Consider the following 25,032-nt stretch of genomic DNA (forward strand, 5'->3'; position numbering starts at 1 on the left):
TTCTACCTAGTTTCATGGATTTCCCTGTTTGCCTGTGTTTCGGACTTTGGATATTTGTATTATTTGCCCTGGGTTTTAAACATTTTCCTGATATGTAGATTATGATTGTGGATTAACCCTAATAAAGCTGCATTTGGATCTCTGACACAGCAAAAAGACATGTGAACTAAAAGGCCTTTTTACTTGCTACTGTTTTCTGGTCATCATGTTGATAATTTAGAGGCCTTAGAAATGCGTGCATCAGATACTATAGTACGCTTTATAGGGTTAAGGGTTATTGTATAGTGCTTTTGTAACATTTTCTCTCATCAGGGGTGAGTAAATAATACCTGAATTTTATTATTGGGTGAACTGTCCCTTTAAGACAGTTCTGTGGCCATGATGACAGCTTCATTATGTGTGGATGATTCGAGGAGATTGAAAAAAACCCTCACATTTAGTCACTCAAAGTGAACAATGGAAGCAAATACACTTCACAGGCTGACCTGACATCCGCAAGTATCTCTCTCCAGATATTATAAAACATGAGCCTGCATCTCAAGGCCACTTTAGGCTCCGGAGAGACTGTGTAAATATCTGTAGCCCAGGTTTCTTTAGTGTCCAGCCAACACATGCTCACATGAGCCATAATTAGACTGTCCAGACTGCTACTCGGTGGGCAGACGCTGAAACACTGACATTTACTAAGTGTAGTTATTTGTAACTCATTAAATGGCAAGACGCTTTTCATCAGCAGGTCAACGTGCTTCCAGTGATGTCTCATTTGCATAGAACATTAAAAGAATAATTCATACTTATTTCCATATATTAAGAGACAACAAGGGAATCTCAAACAAACACAGAAGCTCAAGAGGCTCTGAAAGTTCAAAACAGACCTGCTTTTATAGGGTCCAGGTTTAAAACCAGATCAACCCTATAACAAGATCTACATACTGTTTTTATGATGTCTCAGCCAAATTAATTGCATACTAAATAAAGGTTTCTTCATATTTTGATTCAATCAATATTGAATCAAGGACCCATTTCATAATCCCAAACTATTTACAGGCCCCATACAAGTCACAGTTACCATGAAATTTGATTAAAAAAAATACAGTACAAAGATTAATATTGTGAAATATTATTACAATTTAAAATAACTCTTTTGTATTTTAATATACAGTAGTCAAGATTTGAAGTGGATCAAAAAAGTTAACTAAAGTTGTCCTAAGACAATAACGGGTATTGTTCAAAATTCATGTATAACTTTGACGAAAGGTTTTGATCCACTTCAAATGTTGACAACTGTTTTTTAAAATGTAATTTATTCCTGTGTTGGCAAAGCTGAATTTTCAGCATCATTGCCTCATGTCGTGTCACATGATCCTTCAGAAATCATTATACTAAGCTGATTTGGTGCTCATTCAGCATTTCTTATAATTATCAATGTTGAAAACAGTTGTGCTGCTTAATTTGTGAGGAAACAATACTATATTTTTTTTCATAATAGTTAAAAAGAACAGCATTTATTTAAATATAAATCCTGTGTAACAGTATACTGTAAATGTCTTCAGTGTCATTTTTGCTCAATGTAATGCACCCTTGGCGAGTTAAAGCCTTAATTTCTTGCAAATAAAAAAACAGTTTGAGCTACAGGGATGCTTTATGGAATACTAACGGACACAATTAATGGCCAAATCCTTCAAGCCCGGACTGTACATTATCTCACTGTGTGTGCACTATTCTGGAATGTTCTGCACACCCTGAAAATACTGTGCTAAATGACTACGTATTAAAGCAAGATTGCAAAATTACATCACCACTACAATTTTCATATTTGGTCTTTTTAATTATTATAGTGCATTCATCAGCAATCATATCCTCTAATATCATTTTAGCTGCAATAATCTTGATTCAAGCACAAAACGTACATTTTAAGGATGCATCTATATGGATCTTTTCCAGCAAATTATCCAGACATAGGCAACTTTCCTTTTTTTACAGCCGAAGGCTTTTGCCGACAGCTCTGCTAGCTGTAGGGCTTCACTTCAGGCTTATTTAATGCTGTCACTCAAGCTGTTTACTGCTATTAACATCTCATCCTGCAGGGTTTAAATGAGATCGCTCCGTACCTAGACTCCTGACAGCAGAACAGCGCTTCGTATTCAGCAGGATATAAGCTGACCAAGATACTTCCATTGTTGTCCTTGATAATGCAATCCGCATACATGGATAGCGCACACGCGTTTACAACTCTAAACACAAGCTTTGACAGAGACCGAAATGTCTCTACAAAACACGCTGACACCCTAATTGCACCATGCTATTTCTGACACGACTCGTTCGCATCTTGTCCTGCCACTAAAAGGACATACTCTGGCAGGTGCCAAGTATCATTTAGTTGATTTAAAAGGGTGATGATGTGCACATTATGCTGTTTGTTTATTTGTTTACAGCCAAACGTAGCCGAGGGCCGCTATCCAAGTTTGCCCTCAGGCTCAGCAGTGCAAAATAACAAATGGGAGTCAAGCACATGTTTAGAAGGTCATGCTAATGACAAAAAGCTTGATTTCAAACTAATCGTGCGAACTGAAGTGTGTTCTCATTGTCTATCCTCTTTGACCAAGCTATTAACGGTCTATCGATTAATGCGCCGTACATATGAAGTGAGCGATTCTGACAAAGTACAAATGGTGTTAAGCTAGCCATATTTCTGTTGAGTAATTACCTGTCATGAATAGATAACAGGTTTGGCAACAATAATTCATGAAGCACTTCCTGAGTCCTGCCAGAGAGAGAGAGAGAAAAAAAACTGGGGGCATAATGTATCACCATCTACCTTTTTACAACACCATCAGCCACTTCAGAGACTTAAAATAACACCAGGCTGTATACAGTAGATGCATATCCAAATCCCGCCATAAGGACACAGATTCCAGAGCATTAATCACAGACAGAGCTAAACAGACGTTGTGCTTTGTCTTTTCAGTTGAACAGACCACAGAAACTGTCCAGAGATAACCTCCCATGTTCCAACAGAAATAGTCCTGCTATAATTGTAACTCAGGTGGAGACCTCGTTTCCTTTTTACAATCGCTAAGTCACAATAGGTTAGATGAAGTGACTTAGAGCTTTCGGGCAAAGTCACATTCAACGGAACGAAACGATGGAGTCTTCGTTTTGGAGTACAAGGTGTCATTTATAGTGGATTGTCCCCTACACAACACATGGTTAGGTTTAGGTTACATGGATACCTAAAAATCATTTCATATTTACTCACTCTATTGTAGTTCCAAATCTGAATGAATTTCTTTTTTTTGCGGAACACAAAATAAGAACAGCTTTATCCATAAAAAAAGAAGGTCAAAGAATATCATACAGGTTTGGAATGACACAAAGGTGAGTAAAGACAGTCATTTATGGGAATGTAGAATTAATGTAGAAAACAAAATAGTTAGTTGCAAATAGTTGCCAGAACACTGTTTTTCTGTCACTCTATGTGGATCAAATATGACAAAAAAACATTATAGTTATTGTTATGAGTCCTTGATTCCATTGTGTTCTGATTCTAATTTTGCCCTAGCTCCGTGGGTGTATTTTTATTTATTTAAATATTATTTCTATTGTTTGTGAGCTGTGTTTTGTTAAACTTTCAGAAATAAAACCGTGGGAGTACAAGGTAATTTGTTTAGTAAATGAAAGGGAGAACTTTCCTCAAAAGTGGACCTGTTAAAAAAAATAAATTGTCTTCCTGTTAAAAAAGATCAGTGAAGTGAGCCACCTTCAGAAATTCCACCATGGAATTTTTTACTTTGTCTTTCCATCATGGTATGATAAAAAAGTATATACACACATTCACATTGTTTTTAAATATTAAAATGGTAATATTTTAACTGCCCCTTTAAATCAGGTCAGATTACATGAGTTAACTGCTTACTTATGCAGGATATACAGTATGATGCACCAAAGCATGTTGCACTGCTGAATGTCAAATGCTTCGTGCTGATTTTGATTACCGTAATTAATTCCAGACCATGTACAGTTCACACACAATTAGAATTGGAATGACACAATGTACAATGTGGCATGTTTTAATTTATTCCCCAGAAAGCCTGATATACAACGTATCACACTTTCTGACTGTTCAATAAATTGAGAGTCTGAGATGGAGTGACATGAAGGTAGGCTACTGTAAATTTCAACAGGAGAAGTAAAAAAAAAAAACAGGTTGGTATATAATGCATTCTAAAGGAGGCTCATTACAAATGTGCCTCCACAAACTGCCAGCCACTGCCTCAGCATCCAGACGGTATACATGGCTTTTCCATTTACTCAATTAAAAAACACCAGCCTGGTGGGGGAGAGTTGTTCAGGAGCAAACCTGACGGAGTTGTGGGAGGAGATATGTCAAATCCAGTGTGGATTCCAGCTCCTCTTCTCTAATTTGTATTCAAACTTCAGGAAAGCTGGCAGAGTGAAAACAAATCCATTAGCTACATGCCTATGGGCGGCATCCATGAGTCCTTGAACCCATATCGCCATGTGTTTGCGAATGTTTGTGTGTCACCGCCAGGCAACAGCTGCCCCTGTGAAAGATGCAATGGGACTGACTCCAAAAATACGTCTGCCTCACACATATTAATTTCAAGCGTCGGCCACGGAAGGTTGGCATATGACATGTGACATTCGCCAAAGTGACACGCTCCCTTTGAGAGACAAAATCTGGACTTTGTCGAGCTGTGATGTGATGCGGTGGGAACTTTTGGGGTCGAGACTTGGCAGAGATTAGGCAGGGTCTGATGTTTTTGCGTTTCGCATTATGGATCGAGTGCATGCATGCGAGCAGACTCGAGGGAAACAAAAAAACGAAGCTAAAGCGCTCATGCATATAATACATTCCCAATGCACATAGCTAAAATCAAGGACTGATGTACTCGCTATATGTTTTGCATTATATATGCCTGCATATGTCTTGGGGGTTGAAAAGTAACAAAGAGCTTTGAACAAGGTGTATTTTCAATAACTTGCGTCACCACAGTGGGAGAGGGGAATAGGATTTTTCCAGCTCATCATCTGTTTCAATCAGCAACTCTCTTGGGAGGGGATGTTCTTCCTCCATCAGGAGAGGCCAACATGAGGAGAGAAGCCCAGTCTGTGAAGATGGCCTGCTGGGAGATGGGGGTGTACAAAGGGAGCTGCTACAAGGTGAAAGCATCTAACCACAACAGGAGAGAGCTTAGAAGATGGTCTATATGGAGCAGAAGTGAGTTCACCCAAAAACAAAGTGAAAATAGCAATGCTGATCTTGTCAACAAAGTTACTGACCAAAAATGTTTGGTTACACTTTATTTTCATGCCCCCCCTTTAGACATTCTGTGTGTTGCCTATAAGTTACATTGCACATGTCAAATAACTTGTGTATTTGTTGAGTATTAGTAGACTGCTAGGTGTAGTAGAATAAGGGGGTATGGTGGTTAGTATAGAGTAAGTTGACATGCACTTACAAAGTTACTTATACTAAGTAGAAAGTATTTCGGGAGCATCTAAATAAACTTAGTACATATTAATTAGTCAATCTACTAATACTCTAATGAGAGTTAGTTGACATGTAGGTACAACGTTCCTAATAATCAACAGCATGTCTAAAGGGGACCATCAAAATACCAAGTGTTACCACGTGTTTAACTTTTATTTTTATTTTGTAAATGACAACATGGATGATGACCACGGTGATTGAATGTATGCCTTTCCTGTATGGAACACAAACGCAGACATTTTAAGAATGTTTTTGGTCTGTTTTGGTCACTATGGTCCAAATCAACATACATTGTATGGAGAATGTATGAACAAAAAACACAGACATTCTTCAAAATATCTTTGTTTGTTTTCCACAGAAGTAAGTAAGTCATACAGGTTTGAGGGCGAGTGATTGATGGCAAATTTATTTACAGTTGATGGTTGACTAAAACCTCAAACAAAATAAATAAATAAAATAATTTTCAGTAATTGAAATAAAGCTGAAATAAAATGAAATGTACATTTTATATAAAAACTATAAATGGTAAGAAAAAATAGAAATGAAAACAAAACAAAATTAAACTATGTTACCTACATTTATAGTATAAATTAAATACTAAAAATTTAACTAAAATAAAAATAATTTAAATATGTACAGAAATATTAAAAATACAAAACTAATAAAAATGACAAAAAAAAATTACTAAAACAAACTAAAAATATGATGAAAGTGGATAATAGCAATGTAAAAAAGCTTATCTAAAATATTAATAATTACTATAATAATATATAAATAATACTAAAATAACACTGTTTACTAAAAAAGTATTCAAAAAAGGACAAACTTTAAAATATAATCTATAATAAAATATAATGAACCCCCCCCCCCCCCCCCCCCCCAAAAAATAAAATAAAAATAACAACACTAAAAATAGTAACAATGTGTTAACAACATTAGCACTATGCTAGCTAGAGGATAAGATATAGCTTGCTTGATGGTTAACTGAAAAACAAAAACAAAGGGGTGATAATGAAGGGGTGAAATGAAAATATGACTAATGTTACATACATTATAATAATATTTTATTCACAAGACCACGATAAAATGTAAAATATCCAGGTGACCAAACATGTGCTCATTTTCAAGGTTATTTGTCAAGTCTTTTAAAGTTTTCTTAGTGTTTGAAGATGGAACTTCAGAGATTATTAAGCAGGTTTCATGAATATCTCTCAATTTGCTGAAGGTCACAGGTTTCAAACAATGTTTGCTCTGAACACTTCAACCCTTGTTCACCTCCTAATGTCACCATGCTGAGATTTCTCTTCTTCATACACACTCAGGGAATAACTGGAGTAATAAAAAATTGATTAGCCAATTTAAATGTGGGATTGCAACACAACATAGTTTTTAAAGCAGCTTATGAGATCCTGACTCACTTTACACAACTCAAAGAAACATGTATGGAAGTATGGAAGCCGCAACAGAATAAAACATTTTAAATGCTAATTGTGACACTTAATCTCATGGCAAGTTTACATCTCGCAATTGTGACTTTTTCTCAGAATTGCGTGATATAAACGAACAATTGCGAGATATAAAATACGAATTGATTGATATAAACTTGCAATTGCGTGTAATAAAGTCAGAATTGTGAGATAAAACCTCGCAATTGCGAGAAATAAAGTCAGACTTGCGAGATATAAACTTGCAATTGCATGTAATAAAGTCAGAATTGTGAGATATAAACTCGCAATTGGAAGTTATAACTTTCCAATTCTAGGGGGAAAAAGACTGAAGCAGAATAAAACTGCTACTTTAGATCATGCAATTCTGAGAAAAAACCCTGAATTGAAAGATGTAAAATTCGAAAGTAAAAATAAAAGTAATAATTGTGTGATAAAAAGTCGCAATTACCTTAATCTGTTGCCTATTTCAACTTGCTGTCATTGAATTTTGGTTTTGGTTTGGGTTAAGCCTAAACTATCACCAACTAGTTTCTTTAAAGGGCTTCAAACCGTTTAAGAAAATGTTAGGAGATCAAATATGCAAAATAATAACCAATGCTATTTTTAGGCCACTTATTCAAAATTTAATTACCATCATTATATATATATATATATATAACAGTTTGGTGAATACAACTATTTTTACAGCATTTATTAATTTAGGCTGACTGACTAACTAACTAAATCATATTTATGACAATTTCAGTCACAGTCTGGGGCCCTCAGTAAATCACATTCCCATTACTGAATTGGCTAATTATGCTTTTGAGTGGCAACAAAGATTCTTTGTCTATAAAAATAAAAGCCTAGTTTTAGCTTACATGCATGCAGTGATGGCCAAAAGTTCAAATTCAATGACGGCTACAATATGTGTGAAACAGTCCCCTCTAATATTTCGCAACAAACTCAAGTACCCTTCCAGCTGTGCATGGCAGCAGCTGTAATTTTCTAAAACATACATTATCCAGACAACTCAGGGTTACAAAATAATGAAACGATCCCATTCAAAAGCAATATCTGATGAAGTCCAAATGCACATTATTGGTCACATGCCTTTACCATGCAGGGCATCATTTGCTGAGCAACAACCAATCCTCTGCAGGAGTGCATTTGTCCAGACTCTAATAAACAGCTCTCGGTTCATGCAGGGAAAATAATAGCAGATTATTGCACACTCAATTCTAATGTAATCTACGCAATAGCGCAGCATGGGAGAGCAAACACAGTGTGTCATTCCTTTGGCTCCTCTATACTTAAAGTGAGAAGTCAAGTGAACACTTTGAATGCATGGCATAAAATGACACGGGGGCCACGACCAGAAAAGTGCTGCGTTGTTCCGACATCTGCGAGCACTTCGGGGCCTGCTGGCCCATTTATACATGCTTGTGTGAGAGCATAGTGTTTGCTCATTAAGCTGTTGTGCTTGTTGAGGGGATGATTTCCGTACTTTGTCATGAGAATCTGAACACTCTTAACTTGCTTGTATGTTAGATGGGCATTCAGGTTTAAACAAAACCCATAGAATAGAGCCCATATGGAGGCCATTACTTAACTTTGATCGCTTGTAAGTGTTGCTCTCTGCATAATGTCTGCTGTTTACTGCTGTTGAAATGCGGTCATGTCATAAAATGTACAGATACACCCTTATCCTGCACAATAATTATAACCTATGCGCACATTTGAGCTTTTTTCAATTACTAAATAGTTACAATGCGTGAAAAAACTGAAACACACATTTATTTGACTTGCGAACCTGGAATAAAAGAGTTAAAGTAGAGGAATCACGTGAGTTCAGGGTAATAAAAAATCCCCTTCAGGGTAATTATAAAGCTTGAGCCTCTTTGGGGTTATTTTACATCAATTGACTTTTGGCTTACATTATCCTTTACATAGAAACCCAGCATGTAATTCTCTATAGTGCTGTAATTGGGGGTTAATGAATCATTTTCTAATTAAAACAGAAAGATGGGTTGACATCACTTTATATACCCATACTGCCAGGTGGATAACGGCTACTGAACGTTCCCCAGGTTCATTCTGCCCTTGATGGTCTCAGATGATCAAAGGTCAATTAACACCTCTGGCCTCCAAATGCAAAGCAGGTTTACATAGTTTCCCAACCAGATGTGGTGGGTTTATATTTGTCTGTTTACAATGAAAGCAAAACTGTGACACAATGGCAGCCAATCCCAATACAATTTGTGCGCAAATTACAATTGTGTGGAGCTGGATTTTGGTCCAATGAAACAGCACTGTAGGCGGTGCTACAACATTTAGCTGTCAAATTTAGCTTGTCATGGTCATGCCTGGGTAGTTAAAAATCTGATTTATATGGCACAGATGGTAAGAAACGGTGTTAATACGGTTCTTACACTTTACATCCAAAAAACTGGCAAAGATTGATTTTTTATGATGCTAATTTCATAAAAATAAATTATAACTAAAATTTACATTTTAATCTTGAATTTAAACATCACACTATTATAATGTACAGTACACTGTAAAACAATATATTGTTGGTTTAACTTAAAGTAAACTGGTTGCATTAACATTTTAAGTTCATTGAAGAAAAAAAAAGTTAATACAATTAAGGAGATTGGTTTAATCAACAGAAACTCAACATATTATGTTATCTGAACCATACAAATTATATAAGTAAATTGTACAAAAGTAAAAAAATGCAGTGATAACAAATCATGAAATGATTGAAATCATGCAAAAATGCCCGTTAACACCTTTTGTTTTAATCTGTCTCTTTTGTCCACTTTCAACCACATCTGTCCTGATTTCTTGGAGGGGAGGGTCTATATGGCGGGTCATATCTTTCAATCTAATGGAGGAAATAAGCGTGAAAATTTACATATGAACGTGAAAGGAGATGATGGAAAAACAAACAGAGTGCAGGAGTTTCCACTCTGATAGCCACAAGACCACGCTGAACACTAAGTGCGTGTTAGAAATCAGGAATGGTGAGAGAACATTGTGCTTGCTATGTTTTTTGTCTTAACTAAACCAAATTTAGGTCTTTAGCTTTGCAAAGTTTAAATCCCATCTGGCTAGCATGCTTCCCATTTTGTGTATGCATTAGGTCAGCAGACGGAGAGTATGAGGTATTTTGTGGTTCAGGGCTCCAGACTAACTTTTTTCCCTAGGAGCACAGTGGCCCCTAACTGAAAATTTTAGGAGCACAACCAGGAAATTTAGGAGCACACACCGTAAATCAACTTACTAACCAAATATTCACATTTCTACTAATTTCCAGTGTATTACTAATAAATACTTTGATAATAGATGCAGAAATTACAATGCCTTTGCGCTCTGATTTAACGTTACAGCCTCTTGTCTTCTAAAAGCAACCGGCAATTGATTTATTAACACCGCATACTCTATGCTTTGTTATTAAATAGAGTATTGTGTTTAAACTGTGAAGTGCCTGCACTGTCGGCAAACTTCGTGTTCCCCGCAGTTATGGGGTAGCGACTGCAACATTCGCAGTTCATGGTATTCGTCTCCTTACAGTACTACCTCAACCAGCTGAATTCTCGCAGCCAGTCTTCCCGAAAATGGTGGGTTCGGCCTTTTTTGCCACTAAAACCTCTCACTCTGAATCATCATCCGACTGTGACACTGTACTAGGGCTGCAACATTTCAAATAGCTCACAGTTCAGTTTGTATCACGGTTTTAGGTTCACGGTTTCGGTACGATTTCGGTGTTATGTTCAGGGGAAAAAAAAGACTACTGTCAAAAAAATTAAGAAATAATCTAACCACAAGCAAAAGCACAAATAAATACAATAGAGCAAAGATAGCCTAGCCTACTAATAAAATAAACTATGCTTTTCAGGTAGGTCTAACATGAGTTTTTAGGTACAGAAATTGAATAAAATAATCAAATGTAAAATAACATTGCATATTTGACTGTATAAATTAAAGATGAATCCTTATTAAAGTTACAAAAGCTATTTAATTCAGAGCTGATTCAGTAGGCCTACACCGATACTGTGAGTGTCTTTCTTCATACATGTTCACTTAAGGCATAACAGATACTATGTCTGCTAGGATACTCATCAAGACGGACATGTTGACATACTTTTTGTGTGAATTTGTCCATTCAAGAGCAAAACTTGAAAGATAACTTGAAAGATAATATTTGCGCGCTGTCCGAGATGAGTAACGCATACACATAGACACGCGCGCGCGCACACACACACACACGCGCGCACAAATGTAGACGCGAGTTCTCTTTCGCGTCTTGCTCTTGAATGTTTGCATTGGCAAAATAAATGAGTTTAGTTTAAACACCGATGGTAACGTCTGCAGTTCAGGTCTCGCCTGCGCTTGTGCGCTATCAACTCCCGGGTGATGACGGCGTAAATGACAGGTCATATTCGAGCATTTGGCACTCACATTGAACAATGCACAAAGAGTAATCGTTTTCTTCGTTTTTTTTATTATTATCGCTGTTGTAATGTTTTATTTGAGAAGCCAGCAAGTGAATTTAACTGGCACACTAGCCGCAGAACGAGTCAATAGTTCGCTTGCTCGTGGCTCAGACGCACATAGCAGATTGTGATATTTGTCTCCGTCTCCTTCCTACAGACGTTTAAACGCGCACTCGATTATCTCTAGGACCCTCCCCCTCCACACATTAGTCACTTACAGTGGCCATTCCCTATTCTTCTTGCACTGCCACACATTCCGGATTCATTAATAAGCCCCTTCCACGTTTAACGTGTAAAAAAAAAAGAAAAAAAAAGGGACTAATTTACTGGTCGCACATGTGCGACTGGATGTAAAATTCAGTCGCACACTCTCAAATTTTGGTCGCAAAATGCGACCAATTGGTCGCAGTCTGGAGCCCTGTGGTTGTTTGAATGCATTCGAACACATGAGCATCTACACTATGAAATCAATCTGTTTACAATGTCAAAGTCATCCATTGTGATTGGACTGACAAATAAGCTTCTTAATACCAGGTGTAAACAGTGCCTATAAGACGGTATAGAAAAAAAAATGTGGAAATTAGCATATTTAAACAATAAAATATCCAATGTCGGCAGATACAAATAAAGTAAAAAAAAAAGAAAAAAAACCTAGCTTATCATTTAAAATAGGATAACAACATATTCAGTCACTTTACATTCTAGAATGCTTTCTTATTTTATTCCTTTTTTCATATAATCTTTGTTTCTGACAAACAACTACTGCAGAAACTAATCTACTAGACAATAATCAAGGGATAATACAATTATTGCTGAAATCTGCAACATGATCCGATCTCTACAAAAACATAAACTTGCAAGTGAAGATATATTGACTGTCTATTCAGAGGTGCGAGGACCCTCATGATGTGACCTCGGGGTCACAGCTGATGTTTATACCTCTCAGTTCTCCTCATGCTTTCTCTCTCAGCAACACAAAAGCCAAATGTTCTATGTGGACTCAGAGAGGTGACAGGGCAAAGTGTAGCAAAAACAAATTATTAAAGCTCACCTCTTCACTATTTCAGAGGCTTCGATCTGACAAGACACCAAGTATGGTTCTCTGAAGACCTCAAACTTGAAAGGAGACAAGAACAGACCACAACATATTTAGTTTGGAAATCCTTCGAGAAGTTGATGGTTGTTTATTTTACACTACGGTTATTACTCCTTTTTTTATGTTCTCCCTCAGACAGATTCAATAATTCATTCGTTTTACAAAAGCATCACTCCTGCTAAGCTGTTTGGCAAAGAACTAATGGCAGGAGGTCAGACATCAGGTCTAAAATGATACTTTTATGAATAGTATCATGCTTTTCATGTGCTTTTTTAAACCATTGATTTTATAATGAAAAATAAGTAAGATAACAACAAGGAGGATCCAGCCGGAAAGTGCGGATGCTGACCTGATGGCCTCACAAGGAAATGGGTATTGAAGCACATGGATTTAGAATAATGAGTTTTGCTTAGAAGACAGAAGACTCAAGCTCCACGTTAACCTTGCGTACATTCTGCTGTGTGGAGATGGATATGATGAATGCAATATCCTGGCCTTTTGGCACAAACATGCTTCCACGGTCTCAGGACAAGGCCTGGGACTCTTGGTCTGGGCCCAAACATATGAGGATCACTGTGCACACACACACACAACAACAACTCTCATAAACGCTCTACGGCTATCCATCAACCCTCCCCACCTGCACTGCATCTGCTCCCGCACCAAACGCAGTCTCCAAACTCCTTCATGTTTGTGCTGCAGCAAGGTGTCATTAATCCCTCCATTTATAAAAGCTGCACGGCTATATATACACTAACTGCTTGATTAAAGTTGGGCGCCGTAATTGAAGTGAATACCCGTTTATGGGATGAAGCAGTAACTGCTCCCCAAGCACCCCATAGCTCATCGTTGTCTTTGCCTCCAGCTCTCTCGTTTTCTCTTTTTTGAACGTGTATATACATATAGGGCCCTCTTGTCTTATGAAGGATGTCCTCTCAATTACCTCCTTGCACTTTTCAAAGGTTAAAACAAAGTATTCGCACGCTTGCGTGATGTGAACACAAAGTCGACATATAGAGATGTTTAGGGCAAGATGGTCTAAGCAGGTTTACTGCTGTGAATATTTTACTGTCTGCCCTAAACTGAACTGAAAAGCAAAATCAGTTGGTAATTGCAATTTCCTTCCTACAGACATGTTTGCTAACAGGAAGGGTAGTGCAGCCTAGTTCTGCTGGTTAAAGATCTTTATTGGTAACCAAAAGATTTGAATTAGCATAGATGATCCTCGAGTACTAATTACTTTTGTGCCCTAGGGGGGAATTCACTAAGAATGAGTTGCGCACTCACTGATAGTGTTGTTTGTTTTTGTGCTCTGTCCGTGATGTTTTAATGCCCGCTTCACTAAAGGAATTATGTAAATCAGATCACTGTGCAAACACACCCAGAAATTTTGCGTGAACACAATCTGTACTCCACAATCTCCATTTTGCAGACCAGAGTGCTAGATTACAAAAGAAGCCACCACAATTTAGCATACTATGCTAAACCTGTAAATCATTGTTCCCAAAATACAAGTGAGCTCAATCTTCTCCATCATTCATCATTCGATGAATTACTGCTCCGTGATTAAGAGAAAACATTAACTTTATTACATTAACTTTACATTACATTTACATTACATTTATTACATTAACTATTACATTTAAACATTATTCTTTATTAAATAAAACTAACTTTACGGATTGCTTCAGGGCACCTTAGTCATTTCCTGCATTTATTGAGAATTGAACCCGCAATCTTCGGGTTACCAGTCTGACTCTCTAACCATTGACAACATGTATACATTTCTATTTATATAATATTATATCTACATACAATCTATATTTTGGACTGTATGTAGCCAGTAATACATACATTTTGTAATATGTAACCTAAAGCGCACTTTAGTAACCCTTTTAGTTTACATTGTCTTCTCCTCAATTACTCTTGGTTCATTAAATTAACTTTATGTCAGTTAAAAGGTGGTAGTGGACAAAAGAAATTAATTAGGCTTGATTCAGATGAGCTTTTTTCAACTTTAAGCCTTTACAGCCAGAGGGACTGCTTTTACTGAATATAGCATTTAATTGAACTAATTACTTGCTCAGCGGACTTACTTCACAGGTTTGTCTTAGGTCATCTCCTCTGGTATTAAATGCAACTTTAAGTGCTGCAGTTTAGCGTAACGTTTAGCCTCAAGAAAGGATCTGTATGCATCAATTTCAAATAAATAAGTGGCTAGAAGTATAGACGAGTAAATGCTGACATTGGTGGCCTGTCAGCCTAAGATGCGTCGACAAATGCAGTTGGAGATATGTGGACCAGACTTATTATGAAATGAGCGAGTACAAACATCATCATTATAATGAGATGAGGAAATCTCTGTTTGTTGATGATAAGACAATTGATGGCCCCACAGCCGCGAATGACAGGACAAACATAAGCAGTGAGAGAACAGAGCACATTTTCAACACTGACTAAAAGGGAATCTGCTAATATTCCTTGTATTTCACTGAAAGGTCATGAAAACGGTTATATAAAAAGATACCATCAAACTAAGCTGCTATGTACAGCTGCATACATGTGTTGTGCCACTTTCCTGTGACCTTTGCCAATTAGTTCCTCTTCTTTTTTGAACGGATAACAAAAAAATATATAGTTTAGCACAAAATCAATATCTTATCCGCTCACCACCTGCAAAATCATTTAACCAGGTGTAAAATGCACCAAAATAGTGCTGTGGTAATTCAAATTTAAATAATTGTCATTCTTTTTAAATGCAAAAATGCCTCTTTTTCTATATGTAAATGAGACAATATCTGCAATTTTTACAAACATCAATGCTATCTGAATGGCAGAAATTCATGTAACACTACTTGAAAGCAAACATATTTGTTTACATTTCCTATTGATCATGGACTAATTCATCAAATTATGTTTAAATTAGGAATTATTATTGATTCTTAAGGCTAAAGTATATAGTTTTTTTTTCATAGTACAGGGTTTGCAAATGTAACCCATCCAGTTTTACTTTCACCGCTCCGAGTGGCCGTTTTCGGCATGGGAGGCGGGCTCACTAACATTGACGTTAAACACCGCAGCCTCTAGCATCAGTCTCTACGCGTCTCTTGAGGGCAGGGAAGTGAGGTTTACCAGCACAGCTCTTACTAGCTGGCCTCCGTTACACTCACCCTCCCATCCGGGTCACGGCACCAATGTAACCCCTCCGGTTGTACTCGCACTACTCCGAGCGGGATTCCAACTAACGTTTCCGGCATGGTAGCCGTTACACGTACAGTGCATGTGACGGAAATTTCATCATCAGCATATTAGTGTTCACTTTCACATGCTTTCAGTGTCATTTCGTACATTCAAATTCAGCCTTTAATTTGACTTAAATACTAGTCTGGCTAACGTCAGACCTCGTCTCGTTGAGACGTGGTCAGGGAGCCACATGTTAATTTTCTTGTATTTGAGGCGTGGTTTACAAATGCCCAGAGCCGTTTATTGCGCGCTACGAATGTCCATCAAATGCGCCTGTACGTAGCTCATAGCCAATCGTTTCAATTATACTAGATGACGTATATAGAGCGACAGAAATTCGACGAGGAAGAAGACGATGGGTCATAGATTTATGTGTACACGATGGCGTTCAGTGACTATTTCCGTTTGTGCAAGACAAACATGAGGGTAGAAGGTAAATCTGCAGTGCATATGTTGATATAAACAAACTGCTTCGGTGTGTCGCATAGACGTCGTCATCGTCTTGCTGCTCCCTCCCCGTTCTGTGATTGGTCCCCTCGCTGAGCCGAAAATCTAGTCCATGGAATCCAGGCTGCCCAGCAGCGTGAATAAAATCGTGCTGCGCGCAAGGCAGAATGGGGAAACCCAGGCTACTAAAATACTCACATAAACCATTTCTTAAGTTGAAGTTCATGGTAGAGTCAACCTAGACTTTTGAATTAGCATGAAGGTGAAATCACCCCCAATAATTTGAAGTCTAGGCTTAAAAAGCAAATTATTGAATTTCTAGGCAAAAATTCATTAAAATGGACATTCTTATTTATGACGTCCTTTAGCAAATTAAAATACCATCTGCACAAGGCTTCCTACTAATGAACTTTTTTTCACTCGTTTTATTCTCTTGCTCGTCATGTTTTTTTCTTCTTCTCTCCTTTACCCATTGAACTTGCCACACTAATAGGTTATGAATAATTCTGTTTCAGCTTAGATGGCAATTAGCCACAATGCTAGAGGCTATCCTTCTTCCCATGTAGAGGTGTAGGGATTTACGTGTGTCAGCTAGACAAGGCACACACACTTTCTTTTGGTTCCTAAGCAATTACAAGCTAAATTCTTCAAAACATCTCATATTGATAAAGAGCAGTCCATTAACATTAATGCTAACCATCAACATGGCTTCCGACTGGCAGTGTAATTCATACATACAGCTTTGTGTTCTCCAGCTGAAGGAACTGGAATTGACGTCCTTTATTCAGAGGCATGTTTATTCACGTCACCCCTTCTGGGGCTTTTCACCGACTTCCAGTCTGTCTTATCAGAGAGTTCAGCAGCTTTCCAGGATAGAACTATCAGCCTAAGGACCACACACTTTCTTATTTGTTCATTTTAACAATGGGCCGAATGATGAGGTTCCTTATTAACGCCAAGCAGCATCTCAGACCGGTGGATGAACGTTGACATACTCAGATAGGCTGGCTGTCATTAGGCTAGTGCCTGGATAATGGCTATAGGGAGAGTGTAGAGTGTACATAAATGTCTGGAGTCCTTGTTTTAGACGGACGCAGAGGTTAAAGCAAGAGATGAAAAGGAACATCTTCGAACAATCATAAACAATCTCTCTGTCGCGGCTGATTTGGAGACAGAGATAATTATTAATGAGCTCTATCTAACCAAGCTAGTAATCAATGGTAAAAAAAATGTAAATGGTAACACTTTAGAAGATTATCTTGAAATATGAATATGAAAGACATGGTTATTATAGTTACCTAATAATAAATTATAGTTAACTAAAAAGAAACATTAAAAGGTGTGTTGTGTAATATTTAGGAGGATCAGTTGACAGAAATGCAATATCATATACATAACCATGTTTTCAGAGGTGTATAAAGACCTTACTTTATGAACTGTTATGTTTTATTACCTTAGAATGAGCCATTTCTATCTACATACACCGCGGGTCCCCTTACACTGAAATGCACCGACATGTCTCTACAGTACCCCTAAACGGACAGACACGTTTCGTCACTATGTTGAACTTCGTGCAAAGAAGCAAGCGAATAAAACACTGACATAATGATGTACAAGTAACAATAACAGTCGTAATACCATATAATTTTACTGAATAATTAAGTACACATAATTTATTAATATATCTTTGTAAAGAAACCTCATTGCTTAACTGTCTACTCTCTGCTGTCTCAGACGACGACATCACAAATAAAATCTGATTCAAAATGTTTACAAAAACCCTAATAGTATATCAATGATACTAAGATAACATTGATAAAATTTTTTTTACATTTTAAACTACATTTATGATCCGCAAAACAGTAAATAATGTTCTAATAAGGTTTGTTTGTCTTATTGTTATTGTCTTATATAACATTAGGGAAGCTCTTATAAAGTATTACAAAAAATAAATAAGAGATAGAAACATGCGTATAATGATTAAAAGCAAATCAACTCTCTTTGTAATCTTTGCATTTTCATCGCCTCAGAGTTTTCCAAATGATGCTTTACAGCACAGCATGAATATAAGCAGCGAGTGGGGAAGTTCAAAGTGAAGTGCCATGAATACACACACACACACACACACACACACACACACACACACACACACACACACACACACACACACACACGCTACTCTACCTCCCATTCAAAGGTCCTTATCACATGGAGACAGTCAGCCGTAATGATCAGCCCATTCTGGCCCAAATTCTCAAGCTCTAACAGAGAAAATACAGCAGACATCCAAATAACAAACACAGGATAAAGTACTTCAAAGCCACGGGCGGCGAGTTAAAGGACAACGCAAAATATTGTAGGTCAGCTTCTGGGTGCCACACCACCCTTGGGTCAACATTTCTGCCAACTACATAATGCCAAAAGTTGATCTTTGCAAATTATGGTCTACTTAATCCTGAACATACGGTTCCATCCGTGTTTATCCCAATTGAAGATGGCTTCAAATCAGCACACACTGTTCCACACACCCAATGGAGAGAAAATACAGAACAGAACATTTCTGCAGTGCATTTATACTCACACATGACCGTGAGCAAAACGTTCCCTGATGCCAGGACGACCTTCTCCCGTGTTGCCCGGTCATAGATTCCTACATGGCATTCATAAGGTCCGTTGTCTGAGATCCGGACCTCTGGGAGCCTATGAGAAAAGATAAAAATGTATTTACTGTAAGACATTTTCAGTGACTCAAAGACTGAATATGATTTGTGTGTGTGTGTGTGTGTGTGTGTGCCAAGCTCCCATAATAGAACTACTATTGAATATTCCACTAATAATTATAAAGAATCAGCAAGTAACACACTGAATAAACGTAAAACAAATTAAGTACAATGACAAAATAGCATTTTCTAGTAAAACATACTCCAATAAACTTTTTTTTACAGTGTACAGACATTGAAGCTAGATTTTAACATGTTTATAGCGAATCAGAGCAGTGTTTGCCCATGTAAAATTCCATATCATTATGCTAGGGTGTTCATCACATTGTTAGATGGTTGCCAGGCAGTTATTTAGTTTTTCAAGGCCTGCCCTCAAGACTCTGTGATATTATGGGCTACTGTATATGGTTTTGATTCTACCCTCAAATTATACTATACTCCTTTTTTATCTGCAAAGTGAAAATATTTTTTTGGAAATCCATTTGTTTAGAAAAGTAATACCACATCTCTTCACGACTCCAAAGGAAATGATAAAGTATACAAAAGGAAATGATAAAGTATACACAAAAGGAAATGATGAAGTATACAAAATAAGTGTTTATTATAATACAGACTTCTCCAAAGAGTCGAAGGCTTTATTTTTTATTCTGAACACGGACTACAATGCAAATCAAAGTGAGATTTTTAGCTGCAGGTAGCAGATCAAAATTAAGGACAATTGTCCTTCCTGGCCCCCCGTAGAAGACGAGAGACTGCAGTGAAGCTGTAGAAACTGGGTGTGCTGTCATACTAATGTGCCAGACGAAGGAAAAGAGAGACCACTGCCTAAGAAAACCTTTGCCTGTCTGCTGGCTCAACAAATTCATATAATGCCTCACTCCATCCATCCATTTCTGTTATCCCTGGAGCCCACAGAGAGGGGTAGACTGCTGACAATGGCTGATAGAGATACACAGATGCTCGACCCTGTGGTCCATTTTTGTAGCTTTTACTTATTTCATTCTGTTACTCTCTTTATCTTTGTATCTTTCTCTCTCACGGCCCCAAATAAAACAAATAGGAGACTAACTGTACTGGCTGGGTAAAAATGGCTGTTGCTGAAAACCATAAAAATAGATTAGAAAATGTAAGTTTCATCTTAAAAACAATAATGATGCCTAATTTTGAGCCCTAGACTACAAAAGTATTTTTTTGTCTTGGTTTCCAATTTATATATATATATTTTTGTGTAAGTTAATAAGTAATACTGCATCAGACCTTTTATTTATTTCAAATTATGTGATTTTTTTATGGTAATTTTATTTATTATCTTTATCTATTATCTACAGATGCAGACCATTCAAAACTTTGGGGTCAGTAAATTTTTTTTTCATGTTTGTGAAAGAGGTTTCTTATGCTCACCAAGTCCATTTTATTTGAAAAAATAATAAAATAAAAAATATTGTGAAATATTATTACAATTTAAATAATTGAGTTCCATTTTAATGCATTTTCAAATGTAATTTATTATTTGATGGCAAAGCTGAATTACTCCAGTCTTCAGTGTCACAGGATCCCTCAGAAATCATTCTGATTTAGTGCTCAAGAAACGGTGGTACATTATTGATAAATTTAATGTATACACGCTGAATATATTTTTTTTTTTTAACTTTTGAACAGGAGTATCATTTATTTTAAATACAAACTTCCGTTTCGAAAGGGAACGAGACACTGCGTCGATGACGCTATTGGGGAACGCCCTCCACGTGAACCGGTGTCTGAAAAACTATCCAATCACGGCAATCGAAATCGGGTGATGAGGGTGAAGAGGATTTACAATCCGAACCCTCACAGCCACCCTGCCCCGCGTATGATGAGTTGTGAGTGTTATGAAACACGCTCAGCGAGGCTTTGCTGCCGTAGGAGTGTGTAGGCCACTCATCTTTACGAGTGACGGGTTTCTTTCCAGCCATAACGCTCCAGCTCCCGTGAGACTTACATTCCTGCCCGATCTACACAATGAGATCGAAAAGGCATGGAAGAACCCGTGTTCAGCGCGCATCAATCGGCATCAGCGAGCAAACTACGCTGATGTTGACGGGATGCGCGAACACGGGTATGTGTCGATGCCTCAATTATCGAGAAGTTTGCGAACTCTCGCGGTTGTTGAGACATCGACACGAAGTGCTCTGGCCCTGCATTTTAAACAAACATCGTGCTTAAATGGCAGGGCATACACGATGGCGGGTCTGGCTGGTAATGCCTTGCACACAATGGCTGTGGAGCAAGCACACCACGCTGATCTGCTGAAAGATTTGGACCTGATTAGATCTTCTAAACTAACAGCCGCCGTGATCGGATGAACTCGATGGCGGCGATGGTGGCCGGTGAATTTCGATTGCCGTGATCGGATAGTTGTCAGAGCGTCCTCGACGCAGTGTCTCGTTCCCTGTTCTCATGGAACAGAGGTTACAGTCGTATCCTAGGCGTTTTCAAAGCTCTGAAAAGAAAGCTTTTATATTGCCCTGTTTCTGGCTTATATTGGTCTATATTTGTTTGCAAATCTTCTTTCAGCTCATGTTCCACATTCTGGATATCATAATTTTCTAAAAGTCTCATAAAAAAAAAATCTCAGCCTCTATCTTTTCGCTTCAGTCAAGCGATTCTTTAACAATCCCAACATCGTCTGCATGTGCTCGGCGCCGGTCGACAAAGTCCTGCTGCTCAGCCCCTTTAAAACAAGCAGAAAACAGCTAGATTGACTGAAACCAAGCTCATTTATATTGAATGAGGGCAGCGGGTGAGTTCTCAGCACAGGCGAATAAGCATTCCTTTCATGTACGCCTCCCCACCGTGGCTTTCTTTCCCCCTGCACCTCAGATAGCTCACTTTGGCTTGATGAGTAGAAACACAGGCAGTTAATTGCAGTGCGTTCACCATCATGGCGATAGCAATGGCAACAATACAGTGGATGTAAATAAAACCACTCTGCCATTTCTCCTCACAGATGTCTATAATTTTAACCTAATCTATTGGCAGTTTTTTGAGTTTTTATTGTTGTTGTTGTTAGTTTACTCCCCTACTTCCAGGGCTGCTTGACATGCACAGACCGTGATGATTGGATGAGAGGTTTGGCTCCGGCTTTGTACATTGGCATTGGTCTCACGTTCTACCCTGCAAGTGTCCTCTCTCTGGATGAGCTTTACTGCCCGGGTCTCTGAATCCCTGCCAGCATATTTCTCAATTCCTGTCTATCTTACCCTCTTAGCTCTCCACCTCTCCTTCTCTCTGCTTTTCAACACTCTCTGTCTCTTATTCGCTCATTCTCTCCCCTCTGTTGCATACTTCCTCTTTGGATTGCTGAAATGCGGGCGATGTTGCACAATAGTCTGGCTCGCTCTGGCATTCAGTTCTTCAAAATAACCTAAATGGGACAGAAACTCCAGCTCCTTCACAGTCTTTCTCAGTTTCACCCCCTCTGTATTCTCTCCCTCTCTCACTGTGCTCTAAAAATGTAGATGGATTGCTAATCAGAGAGTAATAAAAAGCCGATTAGCACTAAATCACACCGAGGCAAGGAGGGATTTGCCTAGCCAGGTCCTGCCACTCTGCAGTGTGTGTAAGTGTGTGTGTATGCTGAGAGGGACAGAGCGCTCGCTGCCAGGAATATAACATTCTGTAATTACAGAAATGTGCCGTGAATTTCTCAGCTGAGGCCTGTTCTTATTGGCGTTGTGGGCGTATGATGTTAGAATATGTCCAAGGCTGAATTTATGGTGTTGGAATATTCACAATAGCTCATGATTTCATGAGTCATCAAACACAGAGGTCAGCTGAGGTGATCTCTTACTTGTATATTCACTCATAGGGCCTTGAACATCAGTTTAAAAAAACAAAACAAAACAAAAAAACAATTACATTCAATGTTGCCATTTATGCATGAAATGATTTGTGAATGATTTACACACACCACAATTTAAAAAAAAAAATCCATTGTGTGTTGCTTGAATGAGATTCATTGTGAGTGCACTCATAGTGGTCAACCAATACGGGCTTTTCAGTGGCAGATGTCGATATATAAAGTGCCATGTGCATGGCAGCTGAAATTACATCTCTGAAACCCCTTTAAAAAAACGGAATTATAATGCGACTAAGGGGCCTCTGAAAAATTTCAAAGGATCAGCAAGATGGATAAACAAAGAAAAGGAAAGCAAAACAAAACAATAATTAAAATCCCACTCGGGGGGTCTCTGCAAATGTACTCACTGACAAGGCCGATGATAACCAAATGGCCAAATTGTAACTAATTAATTGCCCTGACTGATACATTAGTCTTTACTGTAGATTTATACTAAATATATGTTTATATAATAATAAAATAAAAAAGAATAAATAAAAATAACTAAATTGTGTAAAATACATAGTGTTATATACAAATCCCACTACAGAGTATCCTTACTTCAAGACTAAAAAGAGAAATCACATGCCTCAAAGACACACAGCATATTTCATGTCTCTCTTTTAACACTGTTGTCACGTTTCAGTGAAGAGGCATGATAAAAAAAATCTGATAGATGTGCATGATAATCAGGGGCTTTTATTGAAGAACGGGCTTCTCCTGAAGGGCCCCGGAGGGCCCGGTGGGCGTAAGTGCTTTTGTTTCGGAGTATAAAGTTGAATGTTTTGCCAAGAGCATTTGGGTCTCATAGGAACAGGTGGAGAATTGAGGTGTCCATGATAATGAGAGAAGAGGGCCAGGTCGGAGTGCAAGGGGAGGGTCCTGTGAACCTGTTCGAGATTTGATTGGCAGCTCAAACCCACCATCTTAATAAATTGACAGCTTAGTGACAAGGAGAAGCTAGTGAAGAACAAGAAGAAAGACCTAACATTATGACTTATATTAAATATTAAAGAGAAACCGAATGAATTTTTCAAACACCTTCAACAAAATATCATCCTTAAGGGTGGTTGTGAGGGGAAAGTTAAGAAAAGACACAGAATTTCAATTTGGCCTGTAATAATTTGACACCTTGTGTTGTGTTGAGTTTTCCAGGGAATTTAAACCGTCATGGAAAATGATTCGAAGTAAGCAGTTCAAAATGATGTTATTATTTTCCATAACTCTAAAAGATGTGCATACTTCTGAGCAGCATGCAGACAATAATCACTGCTTTCTCAGTTTAATGTGAAAACAAGTCGACTTCTATGGCCCAGCTAGAGGCAGACATGTCTATCTCTCTGCTTTCGGTTTCAGAAAGATCCTCACTTGTGCCTTTATTTACAGGCGGAAGGGTGAGATCTGAATTAGAGTGGCAAGGCCTGCTGGTGTGGTGTTTTGCCACTCTGGAATGAAAATGAGAGATAATACCTGTGAAATATCCTGTTTGGGTGCTCTAGATCTCCCACTGAATGCTGTGTCGGAGGCTACAGGAAAAAGGATTTGAGAAGTGTATGCTCGTGTGTCATTGTGTGTGTCATTCAAGTGTATGTGCTTCATAAAAGTCCCATCTATGCTTAAAACTACATTTCAGCATTTCAGAGAATAAATCTTGACTTAAGTAGATTTTCTTTTTCCACTGTAAAACAAAATACTGTAAGAAAAAGATTTTCGTAACAATGTGTGTGCGTTTATACTTGGGTGACTGCACACGAAGCTTGATGGTCTCTGCAGTTGCCATCTTACTTTCCGAGCATTATGTGAGACTGTGAGGTCAATACATGTGATCCCTACTGCTGTTTATAGTGTGACAGTCAATTTACTTCCAGCTGGGTAGGAGTGTTTGTCTCTGTGCGTGTGCACACAGCATACAGTACACTGTCCCACTATCCAGGCAAAGCGAGGAGGCAGGGTAGCCTGTAACCTGAAAAACTCTGATGGAGTTATTACACACGTGCAGATACAGTATCTGCGCACAGATAAGTGCAGCTAGTCTTGCAGCAGACAAAACCTTACTTTTTTCTCCTCGCCATCTAATAGTTTGTACCAGCTTTTGGTCTGACAAGAAACTTGTATGTTTTGGTGAGGAGCAGAGTAGATATGACAAAGTATTTCTGGGTCTTGCTTTTGCTTTTCTGCCTGAAGCTGAGCCTCAGGTATCAGGGG

At 38.1% G+C, this 25,032-nt stretch overlaps 1 protein-coding gene across 3 annotated transcripts in view; it reads right to left on the reverse strand.

The window, feature by feature from the left end:
* igsf21a (immunoglobin superfamily, member 21a) overlaps positions 1–25,032 on the reverse strand; it is a 208,513-nt gene that overhangs the window by 47,477 nt on the left and 136,004 nt on the right. For all 3 annotated transcript variants that reach the window (XM_079596919.1, XM_079596920.1, XM_079596921.1), the window contains exon 4: positions 18,812–18,930. In XM_079596919.1, coding sequence (XP_079453045.1) covers positions 18,812–18,930 — 119 coding nt within the window. The remainder of the gene's footprint in view (positions 1–18,811; positions 18,931–25,032) is intronic.

This window comes from Phoxinus phoxinus (genome assembly GCF_949152265.1).
Source record: "Phoxinus phoxinus genome assembly, chromosome: 22".
Taxonomy (NCBI): domain Eukaryota; kingdom Metazoa; phylum Chordata; class Actinopteri; order Cypriniformes; family Leuciscidae; genus Phoxinus; species Phoxinus phoxinus.